The sequence below is a fragment of the Magnolia sinica genome, chromosome 11 (assembly GCF_029962835.1).
Source record: "Magnolia sinica isolate HGM2019 chromosome 11, MsV1, whole genome shotgun sequence".
Classification (NCBI taxonomy): Eukaryota; Viridiplantae; Streptophyta; class Magnoliopsida; order Magnoliales; family Magnoliaceae; genus Magnolia; species Magnolia sinica.
This window is the reverse complement of record NC_080583.1, coordinates 83770611-83798524: the sequence shown is the minus strand read 5'-3', so window position 1 is coordinate 83798524 and position 27914 is coordinate 83770611. Positions and strand designations below refer to the sequence as shown.

The following is a 27914-nucleotide window of genomic DNA, read 5'->3' as shown; positions in this document are numbered from 1 at the left end:
TATCCTTCTCTATGCTTTATCCTTGGCCATGTGGTCTTCGGTCATTTCCTTCTTCTGTATTAGCTAGGTGATGCCATCCTCTATTGAGGAGGCCTTCATCTCTTGATCTCTTGGCATGATGGCTACAGTGTGAAGATAGGCAGATCCCGATAGCGGGTAGATCTGTTGGTTGTCTTATGGGTAGTTTGGGACATGAGAAATGATCGGTGTTTCAGGAATCCTTCATCCTATGTGGACAGGTTCGTATATAAGGTTTTCCTGTATGTTAGGGAGTGGGCTTCATGACGGTTGGGTTCTCTTTTCTGTTTTGCTTTGGGTTTCTAGGTGGTTCTAGGGTTGGCTTTCGCCCCGCGGTTTTTTTTGGAACTGGAGAGACGATTTGATCAAAGTAATTTTGCCGCCCGGAGAGAGCAATTGTTTTTCCACAAGGATAATTTCTCTCCATTCTTTCCACCACTTTATCCTAGAGATGACTTGCTGGCTTACCAAGGCATGGGGAAGACCGAGGTAAGACGAAGGGAAAGATCTTATCAGACACCCAAAAATGTCTGCAAACCAGAAAAAGGACTCCTGTGGAGCGAGGATGCCCAGGATCTCACTTTTAGCTAGGTTAACATTTAACCTAGACACAACTTCAAACCATCTCATAAAAAATTTCAGATTTGCCACCATAGACTCGTCAGCCTCGTAAAACAAAATTGTGTCATCAGCAAATTGAAGATGAAAAATCAAACGGGAAAATGACCATCCATGGGTGATTGAAAAAATTCACGGACCACTCGAACGAAGAACTTATCTTCTCCGGTGATTATTGGAATTGACTCGGGGACAAAGATGGACCTCTTTTGACTGATACACACCCTAGCCCAGCGGAGTTTCTCCCATTTCTCAGTTTCCTAATCAATGGCAATCACCTTACTGAGCCGAGATGTTACCTCAGGGGCAGAAGGATTAAGGGAGATGTTACTCGAATTAGCTTTGCTTGCCTCTGAATTAGAGCCTCCCATCAAGGTGCTTGCATACAACATCGGTCCTCTTCAAGTCCCCTCCTCCATAGCTCTCCTATGAGAGGCTTCTTGGGGCTTTGGATATGCAATAGTACTCAACACCAAGGTATTCAAAATCGGTTACGTAATGGCCGTTACGTAACGGTAACGGTCATAACCGTTACGCGTTACGGAGTCGAAACGACTTTTACAAAAAAAAAAAAGAAGAGCAGTAATGGTCCCATAATGGCCCCATAACGGTCCTATAACAGTTTTTCCAAAAAATAAAAAAGGATCATAATAACTGATACGGCCCGTATCATAACGGTAACGGTGGTGGCCGTTACGACCACCGTTACCATTTTGGAACACCTTGGTCAACACCCTCTCCCCTTTCCTTATGCCACCATCATCCTCCCTCCCTTCTTAGTTCGCCACCCTCAGCCCATGCTAAGTGTGATGGGCACGGATTTCTTTCCCATTAAATCTTTTACTTTTGAGACCCTCAATAGCCCTCCAAAGGTCTTGCTCGCTATCCATCATAACAAATGCAAATCCCCAGGTCATAGAAGACCCTTTAAATCCTAGGAATTACCACCTCCCTGAATTTGCTGAACAGTCCAAACACTCGTGAGAAATGCAAGTGCATCCATTCATCAAGGAATCAATTGACGCAAAAAGTAAGGAGCTCACTGAGTGTAGTTCCTTCCCTCAAGCTTTCGCCTGTCCTCTTTTCCTTCCTTTAACTGTCAGGATCCACACCCTCTTTCCTCCTCGTCAGACATTGGAGATGCTTCCGACCTTACTATAAGCACCCTTTTTACTTTGGGAAAATCCCTTCTCCTATTTCCCAATATGCTTTGACGAGATATCTCAGATCTCCTTTGCTACTCTTTGAATGACCCCTGCTAGGCTCAGGCGAAGACTTCCCACCATAACTTCCCTTTGAGAAGGAGACCCCTCTTCGATGTGAAGATCTTCCCCAACCAACATAGGAAAACCCCCTTCTCTCTCTCGCCCTATCATAATGCCAACTTCTATCTCTACCACCATTCCTATACCTTCCTCTAGGGTTTTCTCTTGAAGCATCTCTAGCTAGTGTTTCAAGTATCAACGATATTGGCTGATAAATCCCATGATATATCTTGTATCCCAGTTGTGCGATACGAAACACACAGGTAGTGCCGATATATCCCACCTATTCAATTCGGTGAGCATTTTCGATTTTTGATCCTTTTTTAATGTAAATCACGTTAAATCGGTGTCAAATGGTTACAAATCTATGGTTCTTGATGTTTTCCATGAAAATCATAGATTTCGCGCTTCGGTTTTGAGATTTGGGGGAGATGGGCCTGCAGAAAATTGGGAAAAATCGAAATTTCTCAATTTCTTTCTAATCAATTGCAATCTTTGTATCCAAACACAAAATCAAACATGTATGTAACCTAATCCAGTGATTCTTCTTTTGCCTTTAAATCTATTACTTGTGTTTCCATACATGTCTTTTTACGTTTATAAATTGTATGAATATACTTGCATCAGTTTAATTAGACAACGCTTATATTAGAACCCCATACAAAGGAAACTCCTATTATGCGCACCTTTTTTTTTGTAATGTTTTGATTTCTATGAATTGATATCTTTTTCAACAATTCTTGAAGTTTCATTGAAAAATTCGACCAATTTCCCAATGGTCTCATGTTTCCCAACAACAACGATACATTATGCAATACAACCGATATATCCCATGTGATAACCGAAATGTATCTGCATACCAAGGGTGTGATACATTACACGATAACAATATTAAAAACATTGTCTCTAGCGAACTCCTCTCTAAAATCTACTCTAGATCCATCTCTCAAAACTCTCTTCGCTTTACTTCTCCTTGTGCCTTTCAAGCCTTTGGAAAAAATCTTCTCTAGCTCTCGAACCTTCTTTCAAGATGTCCTTAGCACGAAGATCTTCACTAGGCTCAAAGATGGGAGCGTATTCCATTCTCTCTTATTCCTAGTGGTGCATAGCAATGTGCTATTGTTAAAGCCTGAGCTAAAGGGAACTGATAGCTGACTAGATTTGGCTGCTTATCATTTGTCACTCTTTTTTTTTTTTTTTGAAGGATAATGTGTTGATTTTATTAAAACCAGCTTCAAGAATTACAAGCCACAAACAATACATCAAAAATCTAACTACAATTGAATATAGAACATGCAACCAAAGTGTCCACATTACAGGAGCTAGCTGCCCATTCTATAGTCTCTCTTGATTTTCCAAAAACCATCTTCCCAAGGGACCCCTTGTTGCGAAAACATCTAGAGTTTCGCTCCCCCCAAATGTTTCGAAGTACGGCTAGGTCTTTTTCTAAATCTAGCTTGCAAACCACTCCTTTTAGGCTTGTTTGATTTTCCGTGAATTGGTAAATACAGTGTAAAAATAATAATAATTATTTCCCAATGCATTTACAACAAACCTGATTAGACTGCTTACTTTTTTACACGAAAACCAAGAATATTATAAAATATCTGTGGGTCCCACTGTGATGCATTTTCGCTTATCCACACCGTTCGTCCATTATTCCAGCTGAATTTATAGCATGAGTAAAAAAATGAGGCTTATCCAAAACTCAAGTGGACCACGTCATATGAAAAAGGGAATCGAATACTTACCGTTAAAAACTTTGTGGGGCCACTGTTTCTTTTGGCGGGGGTCACTTGAGTGTTGGATCTGCTTCATTTTTTGTCTCATGCTTCAAAATATTGTAGTAAAACAGATGGACGGAACGGATATATCATATGCATTATCTTGAGGTTCAAAAATTAAAATTATCTCTTTTAAACCAGTTTTAAAGACACGAATTACTATGAATTTTCAAACACAGTGAAATCGTAATAAGTACTATTTACCGTGGATTTACCATTGTTTTGAAAAAACAAACAGGCCCTTAGTTCCTTCCTTTTGTTTTGAATCAATACACTCATAAGTAGTGCACTATCCAAAATTTGTCGATTTGCTAGAAATGCACCCTAGTTCTCTGCTATAACCGAAGGAAGCACCAATCTGAACCTATTAGCCAGCACCTAAACCAGTATTTTGTAGGGGCTTCCAAGAAGACTAAAAGGCCAAAAGCCTGAACAATGACTCTGCACTGTCTCTCTTAGGAGTCAATGCTAAAAAGGCAGTCCCCATCCCAATAGTAAGCTTACCTCTCTCACTAAATTCTTGGACAAGGTCCATGGCATCCTTTTTTAAACTAGTATACTAGCTAAAAGAGGAACGGAACTATTGTGTGTTACCTGTTTCAAACCTGCTCATTTTGCAATTATTCTGATGTGAAGAATGGGTTACTGTTTTACTACAGCATTGCCAAAGGTGCGAAGGATAGATGCACTTATCAGTCAGAGTGGGGCAAAAACATGAAAACCATATGTAGCCAACAAGTAGGAAAACAAATAGTAGGGTTTTTGCAAGTCCAGCACACATTTCATGTTCCAACATGAATAACCACTAGTTTAAATCCAAAGACAAAATAAAGCATGGTTGAGAAAAGAGAAACGAGCAGCAAGAATGAGTACGCAGTTGTTACCGTGTCGCCATTTTGGACATACCAATGGAGCTTGTCAACAATCTGCACAACAAAAATCAGTCTAGTAGCATTCATATTATCTGGAAACATGTGGGCAGTGTACACAAAAGACAATGACGGTGATGGTGATGATTACGACAATGACTAGGATGATCATAATGGTAATTTTTTTTTTAAAAAAAAAAAAAAAAACATAATGATAATCAGAACAATACTAGTAGCAAAAGGAATAACAATAACAGTAATAGGCAAAGTACTCTAATATGGAATTGAAAACGCTAGAATAACTCGCATAGGTATGTGGGCAGGGTAACTTTCAGTAAGCAAGCAACACATAGAGGTGCTAGACTCCAATGTTGCTTACTTCTGAAACAATTTTTAAATGGCTGACTCTTCACACTTTAGCACACATGCCATAGGTGTATGGCAGTCCAGACCATCAGCCAACTTTAAATGGACCATCATTGTAATTTTGCATTGGGAAGACAACATTAACCATCTGATTTTTCCCTTCAAATTCGAACCACTCACTATTTTTTTAACAACCCATTTGGTACCATTAATTGGATGGTTACAATTGATGGATCAGTGTAATTTTAGATATATGCTCCATTCACAACGGGACCCATGATTTAGATGGTCTGGATAGCCGTATGTCAGGGCCACATATGAGGATGAGTCAACACCAGTCTCTACTGGTACAAAACTAACATAGGACTAGCAGTCTATCCTAAAGCCATCCCCAACTGGGGCTCAGTCAACATAAATCACGCCCTCGTGTTGTAAGCAAGTTATGCTAGCACCAGCCGCTACGGAATAGGGGGTCCAACACAGTGCGATCCTTATATGCAGGACCCATGGTTCAGCAACCCAAACCATTGATCTCATGCACTTGTGATTATGGACCGGGCCCCAAAAATGGGGTTGAGGATGGACCAGGTCCGGGCAGGATTTGAAATGATCAGACTGGGCCAATTCAAAATATGAATATGCTTGGCCCACTCCATTTTCCACTACCCAAAATCTCCCTGGTGGTACATAACCTTTTCAATTGTTGGACAGAAAAAATCTCAGAATTTGGACAAAAATAAAATAAAATACACCAGTCACCTATACAATGAAAAAAGGCCAAAGGGATTGGATGGCTAAGATCTGATATATAAGATTTCTGGGGCATCTCCCATCCACATTGGGGCCCAACAAATGGTCTGCATGACTAAACAATGGGCACAACATGCATGGTCTCAATGCCAAATTGGAGTTTCGCCATTCTTACGAAGAGTCCCTTGGCCTCTAACAACAGCAATAACATGTATAATAATGGCAGCAACAACTTTTATTAAGTCCTGTGATAACAGATGTGGCAAGCATACAGCGTTTGGGTATTCATGAGCAGGTTAGATATGATGCATTATTACTTGCCACAACAATGTCCAAGTATCACAAGTAAAAAGACATCCTCCCCGCCTCCATCTCTCTCTTTCTTCACTTATTCTCTTCTCTCCACAATCTTCTCTTGCTACACTCCTACAACCGTTTGTGCATAGATCAGCCCATTACATCGCCCATTTTCACCCACCAGAAGAAGTTTCAAATGGTATCAGAGCAGATCTGATCCATCCCTGCGTGACCCGCCGATCTTGATTTCTACCCGCACCCACGCATCATATTCGTGCTTGGCGTCGTCAGTAGCGTGATCCGATCACATCATGCCTTCTTTCTTTAATGCAGAATCCGTTGGGTTCTGCCCTAATGTGCTGCCATTAATGGAGTGAGACAGTGTGCGTAATCTTCTTCCCTTGGTGTGGCATTGTCGAATCAATCAGATCCGGGATTCTCGGCTTGGAACGTGTTCGGATCAGTTGGATCCATGAACACCCAAATCTATCCGGCCAACTTTGTTGGATACCTAGTACAGCGGTGGTGTCGCCTCTTTTTTGGGATCAATCAACACTGGTTTGCTGGATCTGCATTCAACATTGAGGAAGATTATCCTATCCTTTTCCTTTGTGGGCCACACCATTCAAGTTGTGGTTTTTATAGTGGGTTGTGCTATAGTTGATGTGTGCTGGAAGACCTTGTCTATCTATGCTCCTTGCTCCAAACAAACAAGCCACCAAACCATACGTGGTGGCACCTCCTATTGTTGCTGACAATCCACACGTGGTGGCCCATACTATTGCTGGACGCACTCCCAAATCTACTTCGATCCAGATCTACCTCAGTCCACATTCAAATCCTCTTCAGCCCATTGGCCACACGTGTGGCTTTGAAGAGAAGGTGGGCCCACATTTGACGACTCATCTAAAGGAACTCACGTGTTTGGCCAGCGTGAAGGAATCATGGTCTTAGCCAGTGTGCCGAATTTGCATCGGCCAGCTGGATTGAACTTCATCGACGGACCATTGAGTTCGTTTTGTTGCATCAACATCTAGCACATTGGTTGATTGATATTGTGGTAACTGATTCTCCCCATCTCAGTTTCCTTATTATTCTGTGATTGATTGAAAATGGAAACTCGAGTCGAGAGTAAAACTGAGAATCTACAAATTGTGTCAATTAAATTGCAGGGTGTTGAGAATTACTTGGCTTGGGCTCGTTCTATCACCGTCTTTCTACAATCCAAATGGAAGTATAAACATATTTCAGAAAATGGCCCAAGTAAGGAATCTGATACGAGAGAGGATGATTACCAAGTAATGAGTTGGCTCTTCAACTGTATGGAAGAGCAAGTTTACAATAATGTGATGTATCAAGAGGCCGCCAAAGAAATTTGGGATAATTTACAACAACTCTACTCCATGGAGAAGAATAAACAACGCCTCTATGATATCTTCTGTGAGTTCCAAACAATTAAACAGGGGGACATTTTGCATGCGGATTGTGCTCGATTATGTGGCTTAGTTGATGAACGGTCACTTCACCACCCATTCACCCAAGACTCATCCCAACAACAACGTCAACTAGAAGAGATCTTGGTTGCACTATTTCTGGCCATTGTATGCCCCTATTTGGACCTAGTTAAAACCTAAATTATTGGCAATGAGCAAGTGCCATCTCTTTCAAATGTTTTTACACATGCTTTACGAGTGTCCACTCCCAATCCTACACACCACTTGACGCTCTCTCCAGATAATGCTGCCCTTTACACTGATATGGGCAACAATGCTCAGGGGGGACGCACATTTACTGGTGGCCATGTTGGAGGACGTGGTCATGATCGATCCTCTTCACAACAGTGGTATTGCATTTACTGTAAAAAGACCAATCAAACAATGGATAAATATTGGGAAATCATGAAGAGAAATGGAATCTCTAGCTCTCCTCGAGCCAACCCCGTTGTCTTCTCTAGCAAGACATCTTCTTCAAGCACATCAATTACCATCTCTCTAGCAGACTTGGAGAAATTACTTGGGAGGACCTCAGTCACAGATTCTGGTGTCGGTGCATCCACTTCACTTGCTACCTCAGGTAACGCCTCAGCTGCGTACAATGGATCTTCACCCCTGGTGATTGATTCGGGGGGCCACAGATCATATGACAGGTACCCTCTCAGTTGTCTTCTTTTGATTGTTCTTTCTCTTTCGTCCTAGGCAAAGGGATTGCATCTCTGAGCACTCGATTTGATTTGGATTCAATTTTATTTGTACCGAAACATCCTCTGAATCTCGTCTATTAGTAAACTCACTAAATCCTTGAAATGTTCCATCACATTTTTTCCTTCACATTGTGTTTTTCAGGGCCTCCAAACAAAAGCGACGATTGGTAGGGGGCATGAGCCAAGGGGGCTATATTACTTCAAACCAGAGGGTGTGAACTCTGCACTACTCTCAACCAATTCCATTCCTCCGTCAGTATGGCACGTCCACCTTGGGCACCCTTCTCTTGGTTCTTTACATAATTAGTTCCATCTTTATCTGTATTACCCAAATAAATTGCAAAGCATGTCAGCTGTCTAAACATGGTTGATCGTCCCTTTTACCTCATACTTTAAGTCGTAGTTTATCCCCTTTTGATTTGGTACATTTAGATATTTGGGGTCCCCTTCGAGTACCAAACTTGAACAAATTTAATTATTATGTTATTTTTATTAATGACTTCTCTAGGATGACTTGGGTTTATTTGCTACATGATCGTTTTGAATTTTTTTACGTGTTTAAATCCTTTCACATGGAAATACGTACACAAATTCAAAAGGAAATATGTTGCCTACGATTTGATAATGGAGTTGAGTATTTCTTCTTTTGTGAATTATTTCACTTTATGTGACATTATGCACCAGACTTCTTGCACCCACACACCCCAACAGAATGGTATTGTCGAACGGAAAAATCATCACCTCTTGGAGGTAGCACACTCAATCTTGACTCACATGAATATTCTCAAGCATTTCTAGAGTTATGCAATGCTCACTGCTTGTTGCCTCATTAATGGGCAACCATCCTCTATTCTTCAATGGGGTACTCCATTCTCTATTTTATATCCTAACATTGAACATTTTGCACTGGCTGCTAGAGCATTTGGATGTGTCGCCTTTGTTCATAAATTGGGTGGTTCCAGTGATAAACTTGACCCACATGCTCTAAAATATATGATCTTAGGATATTCCAGAACTCAAAAAGGATATAGGTGCATAGACCCAACTACCAACCTTATGTTAATGTCGATGTCTCTTTGTTTGAGGACATGCCATATTGTCCCAAAGATTCATCATTACAACCTCGCCTCATGCCACCACAACCTTGCCCTATGCTACCACCCCTAGCGCCTTCATTTAGAAGGGAGGATGTGCTATGTGCCTCACCTCTCCCATCGCCACCACTATCATTGGAGGTCCCACCTCATGGTCCCTTTGATTTAGACATCCCTAATGCATTTCGCAAAGGTATTTGATCTTGCACTCTTCACCCCATATCTTATTTTGTTTCCTATAACCATCTCTTTCCTCTTTTCGCTCCTTTGCCTTGGCACTGTCTCATGATGTGGTCCCCGCATCTCTCCATGATGTGTTGGCTCATCCAAGGTGGCGGAAAGCCATGGAGGACGAGATATCTGCCATGAATTGAACTAGCACTTGGTCCTTGACCTCTCTTCCTCTTGGTAAGAAACTCGTCGACTATAGATGGGTCTACACAATCAAATATAAATCTGATGGTTCTATTGAGCATCTCAAGGCTAGACTTGTTGCCAAGGGCTACGCTCAGATTGTCGGCTTGGATTTTGAGGAGATCTTTTCACCTATAGCTAAATTAAATTCTATTCAAGTTTTGATCTCTATTGGAGCAAACAGGTCCTGACCCTTTTACCAACTTGATGTCACTAATGCTTTCCTTAGGGGTGATCTTTCTGAAGAGGTATACATGGAGCAACCTCCAAGATTTGTTGCTCAGGGGGAGAGTGGGAAAGTGTGCAAGTTAGAGGAAAGCCATCTATGGGCTTAAACAGTCTCCGCATGCATGGTTCAAAAAATTTAGCAGGTCTCTTTTAAACTTCGGCTTTCGTCGTTGTAGAGTCGATCATTTAGTGTTGGTAAAACACCGAGCCAAGGGAGTAGTGATTCTGATCGTCTATGTGGATGATATTGCTATCTCTGAAAGTGATGATGAAGAGATGGCCAAAGTTAACAATCACATATGACAACAAATTCAAACAAAAGAACTTGGCCCCTTGAAATATTTCCTTGGAATTGAAGTGGCGCGATCTCACTTGGGCATCTTACTTTCTCAACATAAATACACTCTTAACCTGCTATATATATATATTGAGGATGCAAACTGTGTGACACTCCCATCGATCCAAACGTGAAGCTGGATGATGATCAGGGGAAGCCTCGTGAAGACTCAAAGAAATACAGGAGATTGGTGGGCAAGCTTATACACCTGATTGTCACTCATCCAAACATCTCCTTCGCCATTGGAATGCTTAGCAGATTCATGCACAAAGCAAGGACACATCACTAGGATGCATATTTTCAGATTTTTCACTACTTAAAGGGTGAACCTGGGAAAGGACTCATTTATAGGAGGAATGGACATCTTATGATCAAAAGCTTGTTGATATGGACTAGGATGGATCATTAACATACAACAAATCTACTTTAGGGTACTACACATTCATTAGAGGGAACCTTGCAACATGGAACATTTGCCATACATGGCTTGGATCGCACATTACCTTACATGGCTTGGACCACATACTTGACCTACACGGCTTGTATAACTTATTTTCATTCGTAGCTTTGATGAAGCATTGATGCCATTTTGTGGCTTGTTGGTTATATTCGTATATCTTGTTGATTTTTGGTCATTATGAGGAGTTCGTTATGATTTTCGGGTGGAGCTGATGTTCGTTTATCGATTTTTTAACTATCTTGCAGAGTCCTTGAAATATTTCCTTGGAATTGAAGTGGCGCGATCTCACTTGGGCATCTTACTTTCTCAACATAAATACACTCTTAACCTGCTATATATATATATTGAGCCCCACGTTATGGACCTAGGCCGAGTCCACTTGCATTAAATAAAAAAAGAGGGTGAGGACGTGAAACCCTAACACGTCCTCCCCACCTCCATCTCTCTCTTGCTAGTGCTACACTCTACAACCGTTTGTGCATAAATCAGCCCATTACATTGCCCATATACATCCGTCAGAAGGAGTTTCTCAATAATTCAAAAATCAAGCAAACAAGCACATGGAATATGGCTAACATGGATTGTCAGTTTCTCAGTTCCATTTTGTATAGCCTTGAGGGTGAATCCTATAAACCTAGCTAGACGACATCAAATGGGATATCCAAAAGAAAAAAAAGCAATGCAACAACCCATCAATTATACCTGCAAATGCTTTTAAACATCGAATGGGAGGAATCTAAACAACCAATGTCAGTGCCTCAGTGGGGAAGAGTCATTGGGGTGGGGAGGGAATGGCAGGTGCATCTTCACTGTCTCAAGGTGAATTGGAGGTAAAAATTGTTGATGCCTTCAAGTAGTTGTTCAAGCTCTACAATCCTCAGCCATAAATGTCGGATGCAGACACAATCTGGCTTGGGGGAAAAAAAAAAAAAACTTCTTGGGAAAGATATGTATTGGTTGGAAGCTGAAAAAAGAGCCCAAATATACAGTTCCATACAAATCTTTTATGCAGAGGCCTCCAGAAATCATAGCTTTCTGCCAAGGAATCCATTTCTTTTTTCTTTTTCTTTTTTAATTTAGACACGCACACACCCCACACAATCACGCCTTGGTGGGGTTTCACCACCTATGGATACTCGAACCCTTGACCAGATGTTGAGACTCCTAAGAGCCTCCAGAAATCATAGCTTTCTGGCAAGGAATCCATTTTGAGTGACCCGATTGCTCATCTGAAGGTCTTTTTTAGATTTGCTACAGTTAATTTAGTAAATTTTGTGACCCACCATTTTGGACATTGAATCACATCCCAGAATTCATTGGCGTTTTTTAGGCACTTTGGGCACAATAAAATGTACATTGCCTAAGGCTAAGGGTCACTAGGTTTGAGACTTTGATCAACAGTTGAAAATGGAGCTTAGATTTCGTTTGGTTTTACTTATGAGGTGATTTAACAAGCACAGTTAAGTTGTTTTGTGCAATTCCTTCACCTCTTGTTGCATAACAAAATTATGCTTGTAAACTGCTTAAGTTAATACACTGGCATACATGAAGCACAAACGATCACGATAGTTAGAGTTGGGCATCGAGTCGAGTCGGACCGAGTTAGGGCTGACCCGACTAGATTCGTTTTTGAAATAGACCTAACCTGAACTCAACTCGACTGGTACTGAGTCCAGCATGCCTGAATCGATCCAAATCTGAGTCTTGCCTAGACTAATCCGAACCGAGTCCAACCCGGTAAAAAGTACCGAGTCGATTCGAATTAGCACTGATTCGGATCAAGAGATGAGGGAAGGAGGTAGTGGAGGGGAGAGAGAGGACGACGGTGGTGAATCCGATGATGGTGGCAGGTGGCTGCTGAGCTTGGGAGGGGGGGGGGGGGGGGGGGGGGGGGGAGAGAGAGAGAGAGAGAGAGAGAGGAGGGTGGTGATGGTGATTGTCGGACTTGGAAGAGGAGGACGAGGGAGGAAGAGAGTTTGGGATTGGGCCGGGGTGGGTTGGGTCCGGTGTATAGGGTTAGAGATATTTAAATTTTAGGATTTTTTATTATATATATAGCCGAATCCGAGTCGAGTCGGTTTCGGGTCGAGTCGAGTTTGACCGGATTGAGTTTCAGGTCGAGTTACTGGGTAACTCGAACTCCACTCAGTTTGAGTTCGGATTCGGCGAAGGCTACTCAGTTAGGACCGACTCACCCATTCGGTTCAGGTCAAGTCAGTTCCAAACGAGTCGGATGAGTCGAGTTAGGCGAGTCGAGTCGGTCCGATCCCAGCTCTAACGGTAGTTCAGTCAGTGACCTTATTCAATCAAGGTTTTGGATCAAAGTTCAAAGATTAAACTCAGACTGATCTGTTTAGTTTAAAAATAGTATTTACCAGTTCCTAAAATAATTATGAACATTAATTACAGTATCGATAGTGTTTGCCAATACTACAAGTACTGCACCTCAGCAACATGAAATATCCAGGGAGTACTCTCTGGTAACATGCAATATATCTTTGACATTAATGTGACGTATCAAGATAACAATGATATATCCCAAAATATTGTCCTGTTTCAGTTATAACACTCCACTTTTTTGTCGATACATGCGTTATGTGTCGACAATACAGCGACAGCTTGTCTTCGAAATTCAAAAAGAATTAAAAACAAATTAAAAACAAAAAACATCGTTTTCCAGGATCTCTTCTAAACTGTATTAAGGCAACTCCTTTTGAGTTATTCTGGAAGAAATCTCGTTTCCAGCATGGAAATCAAGACCAAAGAAACAGTCTGGGAACCCATTCAATAAGATTTTTGTTATTTTCTTTGTTTTTACTTCATTATGTTGCTCACAATCCAACGAACATCTTATCATGGGGAAGAGCATGCCTCAGTACTTGTAGATCATGTCAGAAAGTCAGCAATTTCTTTTATTTAACTTGCAAAAACTGGCCATACCCTGAAGTAACCATCGACAATGCATTGCTTTCAAAATCAAAATGCAGCTAACACAATACAGCAATTATCCTTCAAAGAAGTACAACAACTTAGTTCTATTTCATATGAAATCATTTTTAAATATAGCAACCACTACCATACCTCCTTAAGCTTGTCCACTTTCGTGAAATGGCGACCAAAAGATGTATAGCGCATGCCATGGAGAAATGGTGCAAGGTAAACTTTGAGCTTGTTCTGAAGCAAAAAAAAAAAAAAAGTACGGTACCTGTAAGGGTTCTCAGGCTCATTTTACCTTTCAAAAGATGTGAGAAAATTATACACACAACATGTAATAGAAAAACAGAATTTTCTGCAAGATAAATGTAACTGCTGCATGCAATCGTGTTCTTGTAATTAAATGCCAGATACAGAAAACACGATAAATAAATATCAGAGTTGAGCAAGCCTAAAGATAGAGAACAAGTCATTAGCTCATACTTCTATGTCACAAATTACAAATGCATGCACACCCACACACACAGGTGGGCACGTGCACACACAAAGATGCTTGTGCGCAACAGGTTGGACCGCTAATTTTCCAACCAATCTGGGGATAATTTCCATCCTATCATGTGTGTGGATCACCAAATATGATATCAGTTGATCCACTCATCATGTGCGCTGCAATTGTATTGTTTTGTTAGATCAGAAGCTATGTACATAGTTTCCAATGGCTTTGTTCACCTGGTGAGATGATCCAGCTGATTTTGCATTAGGTGGTCCTCATACTAGGCCCGACCTATCAGATGGATAGGATCTTTTGGGCACATGGCGGGTTGGAACTTATCTGCCAGTTGGATAGTAACTTATCAACCAACTGGTTGGACATGAGCATTTCTCCATTCCCACACACACACACACACACACACACATGAAAACATGCATACCTACGGCAATGATCCAAAACAGTCAGTTGTACGGGAAGTTCCCATACAGTCAAGTTGTATGGGGGCCCACCATAACATGTGTAACATCCACCTTGTCCATCAGGTACACCTTCCAAATTTTGGCCCTAAACCCAAGAATCAGCTCAATCCAAAACTCAGGTGGACCACACCACAAAAAACAAGGGAGAGGGGACGTCCAACATAGACTTGTGTGTGTGGCTCCCAAGGTGTGTATATGCCATCCAACAGGTTCATCATGTTCACCCCACCAAGATGAAGGGACACCAGATATCAAGCCATCACAAATCTCAGGTGAACCACCTAAAAGGCTCTTCTCGGACAAATGTTCTCCCTTCTACCCAACCCACCCCATTTCCAAACCCTTAGTGAGATCCCACCTGAACCAGTATTCTAAGATCGATTCCCCCTTTCGTCAACTACAATCTTGTAAGACATCACCCTTTTGGTCTCATTGTGCTTCAGTTGCTCCACCACCATATCTGTGGAGCCATTCGAGTTACTGGCATGAACTGTAGTACCAGTAGGTGCTCCGCCCCCTCAATGGGAACCCAGTCGATACTTCGCTATTTTCACCCAGATCTTCTGATCACCAACTGCTCATTGCAAAGACTGATCACCTCTTTTACTTATCCTGACTCCTATGCCATGGCTTACAAAAGTGAACCCTCAGGAGGCTGCGGTCATCTTATCCTGTGCCATGTGACAATCTCTCATGAAACCCACACCATAGAAGATAACCAACAAATTCAAAAACATGCATCATGATCCAGCTCCTAAAAGCAGAGAACAGCGTACTCTTCTCCAACTTCTTCTATGGCTCATGAAACAGGGAAATCCTAATAGGAAATGTCTGCTCACATATTATCATCGGTCCACTTCCAACAAAATCTAGAACATCAAAGGATGTTTTTCACAGCTATTTTTTTATCTAATTACAAGAGGGGCAGCATAACAATTTCAAATGTAAAACCAAATCACCATGTACTCCAAAATTGATCCTTCCATTTTTTCTTCTATCATATGACAATTTATCAATTGCAATTGTGCATATTAAACAGAATATTGCAATTTTACACAGTAATACAATTCGGAGGCACAACAATTGACCCGGCAATCTTGGTCTTTGATGAATTTGGGATAACAAGCTTAAAATTACTTATAACGTGTTATGTTGTCCATGATATTGCACTCACAATATTTGTTATTGTAATAACAGAGTTTAATTCCAATTCATCTCTGGTGATTCCTATGATGTTTGATTAAAGCATGATATTAGGATCTTCTTAAGGGCCTGGCATGGTGGCAAGAAGGGCAGCAAGAAAAGGAAGACTATTTGATGATCGTCTTTAGTCTTTATGCTCAGTGCTTTGGATGGTTTGGGTAGAACTTGACAATTAAGTCTTCTGAGACGAGATATGCAACTCTGAGGCAGTTTTGCTTCGAGCTAAGCGTCTTGTCATTGAATGGGCCCATTCGGCGAATATATTTGGGTGTTCTATGGAATAAAAAATTTTAAAAAATAGGGGTTTGGGTGCCTTTTCTTTTGTATTTGATGATGCCTTATCATCCTTTTTTGTTTCAATAAAATGATAATATACTTCAAAAAAATATGTTAAAAACAATACAGTAAAAAAGCAATGATAAACCAAAGAATTTCTAATTCCCATAAGCTTTAACACCAAATTTGGAAGTCAAAGACTCATGAATTCAACTTTCAACAGGTCCAGCTGATAGAATGCATTCTTACCAAAGAATGGCCCATTAGAACATTGAATACATGTCGAAGACACAAAAAGAAAAAAAGATGCATTCTTTTGTTTCCATTTTTCCCTTGATGATATTTTTCTGCATTTTTTGACCAAAAATACCGCACTGATATAGTCTGATATGGCATATACCATAGTGATATTGAGCCTGCATCCACCAAAACCGATTTTCAGAACCCGGCATGTGACAATCCACTATTATATGGAATCCAATTGAACTATGGGGCCCCCAAGTCTTATTTGATGGCGTTAAAGCCCCTATATATCAAACGGTTAATTAATTTGAGGTTTACCCGACAGCAAGTCCAGCCCATTCGATTGTATACAAGGACCTAAAAGGCTGATACACATTCAGAGTTCTATCAGTGAGTTTCTTATTAGCAATTTGTAGCAAGTATGAGTAGAATTAGATAAGTGATATGTGGACCATTGAGATTTAAGTCTACAGTCCTAGAGAAGTCTTTGTATGAGCATATACTCTGGAGCATTGACTGAATAAATGTTCTCTTTGAGGTTTTCTTCTATATTGTGAGCATGCGGTGCTTGAGTACTAGTTTCTGAGTAGGTTGTTTGGCATCTACCAACAATTTGGCTTTCTTTGGTATCAATCAACAATCTTTTATTTGAACCTTCTTATCAATTGTGTGGCAAATTGCAGGAAGAATTTGTATCTAAATTAGTACGTATACATCACTGTTCCTAGAAGTTCAAGCTGCATGAAAACACCTTCCACTTAATTATCTGGGTTAGGATCTCAGGTTCACAAACAGCTTTCGCATCCTCAATGCTGCCACCGCCTTCTAACTTCTGCAAAGCTGTCCGGACAGCCTGCAAATATAAACATTAAATTACACATGAATGAATAACAAATCCAAACTTTTTAATGAATGATACATCAGCTACACTGCACACGTCTGGTGTAAGATATACCTCAACAAAACGCTCCACCTTTCCCTGAGTAATTGTCTTGTCCACGTTTCTCGAGGAGTATGAATGTGTAGAAGGCAGCTTGTGCTTTGACGTGATGTCTTCCAGTGATAGTGAAGATGCTGACTTCCTTATCAAAGCCATTATCCTACAACGCAGGAGCGGATTCAGAACATATCGTACCTCAAAGCCGGGAGCATATGAATAAAAAATTTAGAATCTATAAGGAGCCCTGCTAAGTATCCATGACAGTAGGAAATCCTACTTGTCAGATCCAGAGCATTCATTAGGTCCATGCCTTCACCACCATATGTATGCACAATGGCCCAAAATCATGTTTGATCCACTCATCAGATGGGCTAAATGAGTATGTTGAATTTGACCAATGTTCAATGCTTTACAACCATCCATTTCTCACATACAAACATGGCCTGTTTAGTGACTGAACAAAACCACATACTAGTAAGGGCCCATAGATGAATGAGGTGGAACAGGATAGTAGGATACTAAATCCTAATATAGCAAGTAGCCATCGCCTTTCTCAAGGCAGACATATTTTGCTACCAGATAGAAGGATCGGTATATTCAATTCTATAAAAAGAACCAAAACTAAACTAAAAGATAAATATGTGTCAGGGCATTAGTATTTTACTTCTTTTCTGTTTCGACATCTGCTACAGGCAGTGGACTACTTGATTTCTTAATGCCGGTAGGGGACAAAATCTTTTCAAGTTTACTGGTAGACATGTCCTTTGTCTTAGAATTAACTGGTGATTTCTCCTCTCTCACAAATGTCCTGCTTTCCTCCGCTAAAGTTGACTTCTCTGCTTTTATTGAGACTGCCTTGGAACCATCCTTCAAAAGCTTTCTGGAGGCATCAAGCGTTGTGGATTTCTTTGGCAGATCAGATCCTTGCCGGGATAGTCGTTTCTCACTATTTATTGGAGAATCACTTTCTTTTATGGGGAAAGACCCCTTCCCTAACTTAGTTGTGGTCTTTGTGGCCAACCTATCTTTTCGAATGTCTTCAAAGACAGAATCTTTCCTCTTTACGAGAATCTTTTCTTTGCCCGATTGTGAATCTGAGGGACGCACTTTTTTCTTCTCTCCAGTGTATGGGAATATTATATGGTTTCTTATCGGCGTCCCAATATCTTCTTCAATCTTATGCTTCCTGGTCAAATATCATAATGTAAAAAACCACCATAAACATGAATAACAGGAGATATGCTGAAGGAAACAACAATGAGATTCCTGCCAACCTTTTTGTAAAATTGTGTTCCATTGGAACACAGGAGATTGTGTTAAAAACTTAAAATGCCTTCCCCCATCCACTGGCAATGAAGAATCCGAATGTGCATCCGAAAATGAGATTCCTGCCAATCTTTTGTGGCAGGTAAGGAATCCATTTTGAGTATGCAAAGGGTTGCTGCTCACCGCCATTGGACAGTGGGAGATTGTGTACAATTTCTCCTGAAGACAGGAGTGAGGCTCGTCTGAGAACTTACAAGCAGTAGATCAAGATACGGTTTGGAATCAAATCATCCCAAGCCCTCTGTACAATACCCTCATCCTCTGAATCTTCAAAAGATATCTTCCTGATTCAAGCAACTACAACGTCAGCAATTCGTATGCAAAATGCATATCATGCATACATGCATGCATGTAGCCAACCTCAACCAGTTGGGATATGGCTTAGATGACGATGACAATGATGATAGCAATGTCTACATGGCTGCACTGTTCAAAGTACTAGTATTGTTACAGGTTTCAATGACTTGGGATATAGAAACATGTATCAGCAATATTAACACAGATATCAAGTAAAATATTGGTGTCTGAGGGAAATATTGGGAAAATTATGGAAATAGTGGAATTTTTCATTGGAACTTCAAGAGATGTCAAGAGACATGATTACCCACTTAGAACTCAAAATATTACAAATATATATATAGACACACATACACTTTTTTTTTTGAAAAGGTTTTAAAAAAAATTGAACTGACACACACGCACACATAATAGGTTTCCATTGTCTAAGGGCCCAAATTATGCATTGTCGGACTAAAATATTTAATTAATAAATATGATGCTTATGCACTAGTTTTTAAGAAATTCCACACATATAATGCACCAACTTAAAACACACTTAGGAGCAAGGTATCCCGTAAAGGTAACGGTTGGCATAACGGTGCCCTCCGATACCGATACCGATACAGGGGTGTAACGGCGATACGAGGACGTAACGGTGCAAAATTATTTTTTTTTGCCAAAAAAATATGAAAAAATATGGATTAAATCCGAAATATTCTAAGCATTCCAAATATGCATTCATTTATAAATTGGAACATGTTTATCGTGGTGTAACGGTCCACTCTTTGGTGAGAAGTTGTATCGGACTGTCTGATGAATTTATGAACCAAATAACCTGAATTTGACTACAAAATTCATATATTTAATTTTCTAAATATCTAATTTATATACTCCACAATTTGATATCATTTCTCCCAATAGTTCTTTAAAAAAAATGAAATTAAACTTAGGTTGATGGCGTTGCCAATTTGGGGCTGACTTAGAGGACCAATCCATGCCCAAATCAACCTCAAATTCATGCAATTTATTGGCATTATCCCACTTATGAATTGGTGGACATTTATTGGATAGTGAATCATGAAAAAAATAAGTCCCTATTTTAAAAAAATATGCGTCCACAAATTAACAATTAAAACTATCCAAACAATTTGATTTTGGCATTGTGAGTTAGCAATTATAGTCCATAATTTAATTGGTAAATTTTAAGTTAATACATGTCTCGTGTACAATTTTTTAAGGGCCCGAATTAGGCGGGACTTGGATTGTGAAGTGTAGCACACGAGTGTCAAAGTTTTTTGGGCCCCACCCGTGATGAATGTGTTATATCCACACCGTCCATCCATTTTGCCAAATAATTTTAGTGCATGAGCCCAAAAATGAGGCAGATCCAAAGCTCAGGTGGACCGCACCATAAGAAACAACAATAATTAAACATCCACCATTAAAAAAAATTTGGGGGCTACAAAAGTTTTAGATCAAGCTGACATGTGTGTTTTCCCTTCATCCACGTCAGTGTGACCCAATTAACAGGTTAGATGGAAAATAAACATTACAGTGGACCCTAAGAAATTTTTAATGGTGAGCATTCTATAACCATTGTTTCCTATGTTGTGGTCCACCTGAGATTTGGATCTTACTAATTTTTTAGATCATGACCTAAAATGATGTGGCAAAATGGATGAACAGCATGGATAAAATACATACATCATGGTGGGGCCCATGTGGCACGTGTACCTGTTATTAACTCGAGCCATCAAAGCGGGCTGCGTACGCAGTCCATTCATTTGACGTCACCAAGTCCTGTGGGTCTGATCACGAGGTATGTGTTATATCTAAACCGTTCATTCATTTGACGAGCTCGTCTTAAGGCTTGACACGAAAAATAATACAGATCTAATTATCAAGTGGACCACACTGCAAAAAGCAGTGGGGGATTGAACGTCTACCATTGAAGCCATTTTTGGGGTCACAGAAGTTTTGGATCAATATGAAAAAAAAATTTCCCTCTTCATTTAGGTATTTTTGACCTTATGAATAGATTGGATGTAAAATAAACATTATGGTGGGCCCTACAAATTGTTTAATGGTGAAAATCATTATCTCCGCAACTATTTATGGTGTGGTCCAGATGATCTTTGTATATGATTCATTTTTTGGGTAATGTTCTAAAATGAACTCTAAAAATAGATGAACGGTGTAGATATAATAAATACATCACTGTGGGGCCCATGTAACTTTGATTTCCTTTAAACCGTTCGTACAACTCGGAGCTCGAGGAGCATCAGTGCTCGTCTTCGCACGACACGTACCTATAGCAGCGATATAGCTGGTGTGCGGTACACCAACCAATCCGCTTCCATTCTTTTCCCGACCGAGACCGAGAGAGGAGGAGAGAGAAATGAGAGGGAAAAAGAAAAAATGAGAGGGAAAGAAAGGGAAATGGAGAGAGAAGAAGAAAACAAGAGGGAAAGAAAGAGAAAACGAGAGAGAAAGGGAAAATAAGAGCTGCAGCCGCAGCCCGAGGAGGAGGAGGAGAAAACGAGAGGGGGGGCCGCAGCCGCAGCCCGAGAAGAAGAAGAAGAAGAAGAAGAAGGAGAAGAAGAAGAAGGAAAGGAAAAAAAAAAAAGTGTATGTGTTTTTTTTTGTTCTTTTTTTTTTTCCCTATTTCCTTTAGGCCCGTAACAGTCGTTACGGGTCCGTAACGGCCGTTATGGCCCGTCACAAAATTGGGGGGGGTGCCCGTTTCGACCCCGTATCGCATAACGGCCAATACGGCCGTATCGTAATGGATACGGGACACCCTATTTAGGAGAGATCCCCCAAAAAATTAAAAATGATGGGGTTTTTTTTTCTGGAATTCTAAAGGAATTAACGGCGGCATCGTTGACAAAAATATCGCATGATATCAACAACAATGCAGTATATTTTTTTCAAAGGGATGTTGCCAATATCTCATGATATTGTCGATATATGCGATAATATCGATGATATTAGCGATATTATCAATAATATCTTGCAAATTTCATTTTGCCCCCAGTATCTGTACAGCTAACCCAGCGATAGCAGTAATACTGCCCATATTATCGATAATATTGGCAATACCATGAACACTGCATAGACGTATGTCAGACAAGAAATGCTGCAAACAATTAGAAGGTACCTGGGCAAGCACTTTCGGTGGTACGCCTTTGGACAGCGTCTACAGAGAGCAAATTGCAACTCCTCAACCTCCTTGTTTTCTCCTTGTTTACATACAAGGCATTTATGAACAGGGCAAGTAAATGGTTCTCCAGCAGCTATCTCTTTTTTATGCTCTTCTGCTTCAGCATCATTTCCTGGATGAAGTAATTTTGCAACGCATTCTGGATGATAGAAATGGCCACAGGTTGCAGAAACACAGGGGAAAACCTGAAAGCCAAAAGGCCACAATGAATGAGCATCTCAGTCAGGAAGTTTCAAGCATTGAGGACATAGAAGTTTGAGCTACCGACCTAAAAATGTCTAAACTACACCCATTATAAAGCTAGAATGAAAGAAGAATGTACACAACTACACATACCATCACCAAAGAGAATGTACCTAACGCCAGCCTTACCAAAAGAAGCAGTTGCTAAGGCATGCACAGGAGCAGGATTCCAGATCATATTCACAATATGTGATTGTGACACGTGTGACAGATAGGGGCAGGCTCCATTATGCGTGCACCACCGACCAAAAATCATGCCAGCCCGTTCATTGGGTGGGCCAAATGCGCACATAGTGTGAATTATCTACCAGTGCTTAACTGTCCATTTTTTTCAAATACATGTGACCCATCTGCTGAGCAGACTGACCTCCTTTAGGCCGTGGCGTGCACAAGGTAGGTGCACCAGATGAATGGCCCTGTTCTCACACAAACAGTGTTCCATTGGCATATCTTGAGTACCAAAAATATTTTGAGACAGCATTACTTGCTAGAGTTTTAATTGTAATACGACTGTGTTCTTATGACTGGTTTCTTGACTCTTACCAATTCTGTGTGATTGATCTTCATGAATAATCTTGAGAACTTGCTAGAGTGGTTAATGTATCTCTTTTTTCATATTCCTTGTTATACAAACAACTTGCAAGAAAGCCTTGAAAAGAATGGGATTGCTAGAATTGATCTTTATATCATCAGCAGTCACTTGACCATGATTCAATTTTTACATCATAGGCTGATTTCAGTTCAGTTACCGGCATCTACCATAAATGATAAGACGAAATGTTGTTACCCCTTTGTTTTACCAGTGAAATTCATTAGCTAATCCTTCACAAAAAATTGTAATCATTCAGACAAGAAAAGATCAAATTAATATTTTTTAAAGGACTTGAAAATTCTGCTAGAATATAACAAACCTCAGCGTTGCTGGATTTATCTGAAGAGCCCAACTTGCCACAAAAAAAACACTGATGCCGTTTGTATTGGCAATTTGCGCACAAGAAGTTTTGAATTGCCTGTGCCGAACCAACAATGTGAAGGTGAATGCCCCAAACTTTTGGAAGCAGGATGAACAAAAACAGGACATATAGTAAAAACGAAAGATGGTTTCATAAGTGTGCATACTTTCACTTGAGCCTTAGACATGCCAAGAGATTTACAGGCTGAGTCAGCACCAGCATCTTTAGTTGCATGGAAGGACCTCAAACACCTCCCTTCACAACTGTATAAAAAATAGAGTGAAATGCATGTCATTCAGTCATGGAGAAACCAAAATTAAAAAAAAAAAAAAAAAAAAGGAAAGAAAGAAAGAAGCATCAAGCAATGTTTAATGCTGACTTGACTGAATATCAAGCCTTGAGCACGAATATGACCTGATACCAATAGACGAAAAAAAAAAAATAGATATCATGTCGCATCAACAAATTAGTCATAGATAAAGAATGAGGGTAAACTATCAAGATTCTTCAAAACAAAATTCTCGATTCATCAAGGCATAAAGGTTGTGCACTAATTATGATTTAAAATAACATTTTAGTAATTTTCCATTAACATTTGATTCACCAATCACCATAGACAGTAAAATACCTGCTGAATAAATAATGTATATAATGAAGTTCTGGTGTCGGAAAGATGATATGGACATCAAATAGATAATTTATAATAACAGATTAATTGCCAAAATATCTTTGCGAAGATATCCATGATAAACAATAGAAACTACTGTGAACAGAAAAATGGTATGAAAAAACATCTTTACAGATACAGCAATATCCTTCTATTGCAAGGGGAAATTTTCATTGGCTACATGCATGGACAACTCTTGAGATAAGGATGTCCATATCCACCTGGACGTTAACATCCATGTGTTGTGTCTGGGTGTGTGAACAGGGGTGTCCAGGGATGTTGTTGTTTTGCATTTGGATGACACCTCGTGGATATCCTTTTTGCTGAAGAATGTGCTATTGTGCCAGAGGAACATATATTCAAGAGGCAATCCTATGGCACTTGTGCCAACATGGCAGACACACATGAGATTCACACCCTGTCGTGAGCAGGCCCTGAAATGTCAACATATGCTCTCTCCTGGAATCAAGGTCATGTAACATTGGGTTGAATCTGATGGAGTACAGTTTGCAGTAGTGAAGTGGAGAGCACTCACTTAAGACGGTTGTCCTGGATAGCTGCATTCGAGCCCTCCTCAGACAGCACAATGTTTAATTTTTTGGACAGCCCCGTCCAAATGTACAGATCTGTCTGTGAATGTTTCATCCAAATGTGATTGAACATGGATATGCAAGTTGCAAGATAGAGATCCAAGTTTCAAGAGACTTCCATGTTATATCATATATGGACCTTACATGGGCCCCTGGCTTGGACTGTGGGCCTTTGGGCTTATTAGTTTCATGTTATTTCTTTGGTTTTTTCATGTTTCCAATTTTGCCCTTTTTTTATAACATCAGGGTGTCCCCGCCTCATTTTAAAGCGAGACTATTCCCTGCGCATGCATGCAATCACTGGCAAACCACGTGCATCGGATAATTCCAGGGAGGGGAATCGAACTCACGTTTGTGGACTTCCAACCCTTAGTTGTATTTTATGTAATTTGCATATTTTGTCCTATAAATACAATAGGGTTGGACTTCCAACCCTACTGGTCTTTCTTTCTTTGCAGGCTTTTCTACTTTACATGGTATCAAAGCCTAGAGATTGTTTCTAGGGTTTCTTTCTTTATTCCTTCCTCTTGATCTTTCTCATTCAAAGCAGATTTCTTTTCCTCTCTTCTTCTTTTTCTTCCATGAGCTTTATTTGCGAACATTCACGCTTAGCAAAGTCTAGTACAAATAACACATTTCTAGACAAAAATTGGTATAGAAACAAGCCACACAGAATGAAGGGATGATGAAAGCAAAAAACTAAGAGATAAAAAAGCATACCACAAAAGTTCTCCGCCATTGTCACAAATGGCACAAACAGAATCAAACAGGTCTGACTCTTCATCAGATTCGTCTGCATCAGCATCCTCTATTTCCTCATCGATATCTTCATTATCGTCAACTATAAATTTAGATTTCTTTGCATCTAGACTATGAATATCCTGCTAAAGCACCCCTTTAGTAAAGGATTCAACTTTTGAAGTTTAAAAAAAATGATGATCTCAAGCAACTTGAGAAGGACAAGCAATAGGAGTGGCATGCAACCAAGAGAATAATATAGCAATACCAACCTCATCAGATGCTTTCCTCTTCTTGGGTCTCTCAAGATATGCAAGAAGAAACTGTTCAAGAGATTATGTCATAAAAATAAGCATACATCAGATGGCTAAATGCACTGAAACAGGAAAAGTTCCAAGTTGAAAATGAACTGTAGTAATGGTATGCTAAAGCTAAGTCAGCCAAAAGGACTTCTTAACTATGACAAGAATGTTAGTAACACGATCAGCACAGAAGTACAGTAGCAAGTAGAATTGTTTACCAGGAAATGATGAGAAGCCTGTAAAAGGAAGTACAGTAGCAAGTAGAATTGTTAACCAGGATATGATGAGAAGCCTGTAAAAGGACTGGACAAAGAACCTCCCCGAACTATGACCCTTCCAAACCACCGAACCCTCCATCAACTCCACCATCGAAACACTCTTCAACCTCTCCAGAAAACTAATGAACACCACCACTTCCTCATCTGGAAGACCACTACAACAGGAAGCTGCCCAAACCACCACCTCTCCAAATCTGGAAAAACAGGGAGCAACTGAAATATTTTTGCATGGCACTAAGAGGGCTAAACTGGGAAAATCCTCCTTGAGCAAGCAATCACCAAGCCATGGATCCTCCCAGAAGCAAATACGACTACCATCCCCCACTGCAAAGGACACGACTTCTTTGCTTCAGAGCTATCAAGAAAATCACTTTCCATAAACTCGAAGCTCTATGGCGCGATGAGTCTTTAATCCACCATCCACCTGGACCAGTACCATACTTCCCAGCCACAGCTACCGTCCTCCGTGGCAAACCACCACAACCACTTTCCCAATAAAGCTTGATTCATATGATCCAGATTCGGCAAACCACCCGCTTCAGAAAGAGGCATGCACACTTCCTCCCACTCAAAAGACGATTTTTTTTCCCCCGACTCTGCGCTGCCCCAAAGAAAATCGCGCCTGAGCTTTTCGAGCTTCACAAACACTAACCGAGGGCATTTCAATGACATAAAGTAGACAGACATATTGGAAAAGACCGCTTTAATCAAGGTTAAGCAGCCTCCCAAGGACAAATGTTGACTCTTCCAATAAAAGAGCTTCCTTTCAATTCTTTTAACAACTTTGTCCCAAAGGTGTCTCACTAGCTTTTCTATGCACAGAGACAGCCCAAGATAAAAAGAAGATAAAGATCCCACTCCACAACCAAACGACTTACATACCGATGAACCTCCTCCCCGGACATATGAACACAAAGCATTTTGCATTTCAAGGAATTCACCTTCAAGCCTGAGACAACTTCAAAGCATGTAATGATTTTCCGCAATTTGTCAGCCATAGCATCATCTGCCTCGCAAGACAAGATGGTGGTGTCCACAAACTGAAGATGGGATTATCATTGGACCTATCCTTGCCATCTTGAAGCCCCGGATTAGTCCCACTTCCTGAACTTTTAAAAGTACTTTACCAAGAGCCTTGACAACCACCACATACAAAAAGGGGGATAGGGGATAACCCTGATGTAACCCTCTTGAGGCCATGAAATATCCTTTTGGGGATCCATTGACAATGATTTAAAATAAATAAATAAATAAATGAGGCCAGACCCAATACATTCCTGAATCCAAGATCTCAAATTCCAGCCACATCCTAACCGACCCAACATATAATCAAGAAGTCCCAATCGACATGATCATAAGCCTTCTCTATGTCAAGCTTGCAAACCACCCCGGCCTTGTCATCTTTGAATTTAGAATCAGCACGTTTATGAGCAAGCAACGCGGTCCAACATCTATCTTTCGGCCACAAAAGCACTTTGGTTATCTGAAATGATAGAAACCAGAACATCTTGAAATCTAGAAGCAAGGATCTTATACGGACCCCCCAAGAGACTAATCAACCTAAAGTCTTTCAAATTTCCTACACCTTCAACTTCTGGAATAATCACAATAAAGGCAACCCCCAACTCCCTCAACAGCCTCCCCCTCTCGAAGAATTCCTTAGCAAAGCCAAAAACGTAATTCTTCACTTCATTCCAGAAAACCTGAAAGAAGGCCATCAGAAAAACATCCAGCCCCAAGGCCTTGTCCCTACCAAGTGAACCAACTGTTGCTTTCACTTCAACAACGGCCTTTCAAGATCAATAGCTTGGGAATCCAATAATCTAGAAAAGTCTAGATGTCTTGAAGGATAATACCAAAATGTTGCTCGTCAACTACAGTTGGATAGCCAATGCCCTAAAGGTAGTTCCAGTCTCTGATTCTGATTCTGATTCTGATTCTGATTCTTCTTCTTCTTCTTCTTCTTCTTCTTCTCTCTCTCTCTCTCTCTCTCTCTCTCTCTCTCTCTCTCTCTCTCTCTCTCTTCTTTCCCTCTTTCTTTTCGGCT

The 27914-nt window shown here is 40.4% G+C and overlaps 1 protein-coding gene across 7 annotated transcripts in view; it reads right to left on the bottom strand.

The window, feature by feature from the left end:
* Nucleotides 1-27914, bottom strand: part of LOC131219563 (protein ENHANCED DOWNY MILDEW 2-like) — a 39040-nt gene that overhangs the window by 5466 nt on the left and 5660 nt on the right. For 4 of the 7 annotated variants that reach the window (XM_058214773.1, XM_058214775.1, XM_058214776.1 and 1 more), the window contains exons 4-14: nucleotides 25560-25610; nucleotides 25270-25433; nucleotides 23459-23555; nucleotides 23251-23349; nucleotides 22034-22281; nucleotides 18789-18878; nucleotides 17933-18454; nucleotides 17284-17428; nucleotides 17080-17181; nucleotides 13782-13874; nucleotides 4570-4611 (exon numbers count right to left, since the gene is read on the bottom strand). In XM_058214773.1, coding sequence (XP_058070756.1) covers nucleotides 4570-4611; nucleotides 13782-13874; nucleotides 17080-17181; nucleotides 17284-17428; nucleotides 17933-18454; nucleotides 18789-18878; nucleotides 22034-22281; nucleotides 23251-23349; nucleotides 23459-23555; nucleotides 25270-25433; nucleotides 25560-25610 — 1653 coding nt within the window. The remainder of the gene's footprint in view (nucleotides 1-4569; nucleotides 4612-13781; nucleotides 13875-17079; nucleotides 17182-17283; nucleotides 17429-17932; nucleotides 18455-18788; nucleotides 18879-22033; nucleotides 22282-23250; nucleotides 23350-23458; nucleotides 23556-25269; nucleotides 25434-25559; nucleotides 25611-27914) is intronic. The other 3 variants (XM_058214774.1, XM_058214777.1, XM_058214779.1) reach the window with 3 other exon arrangements.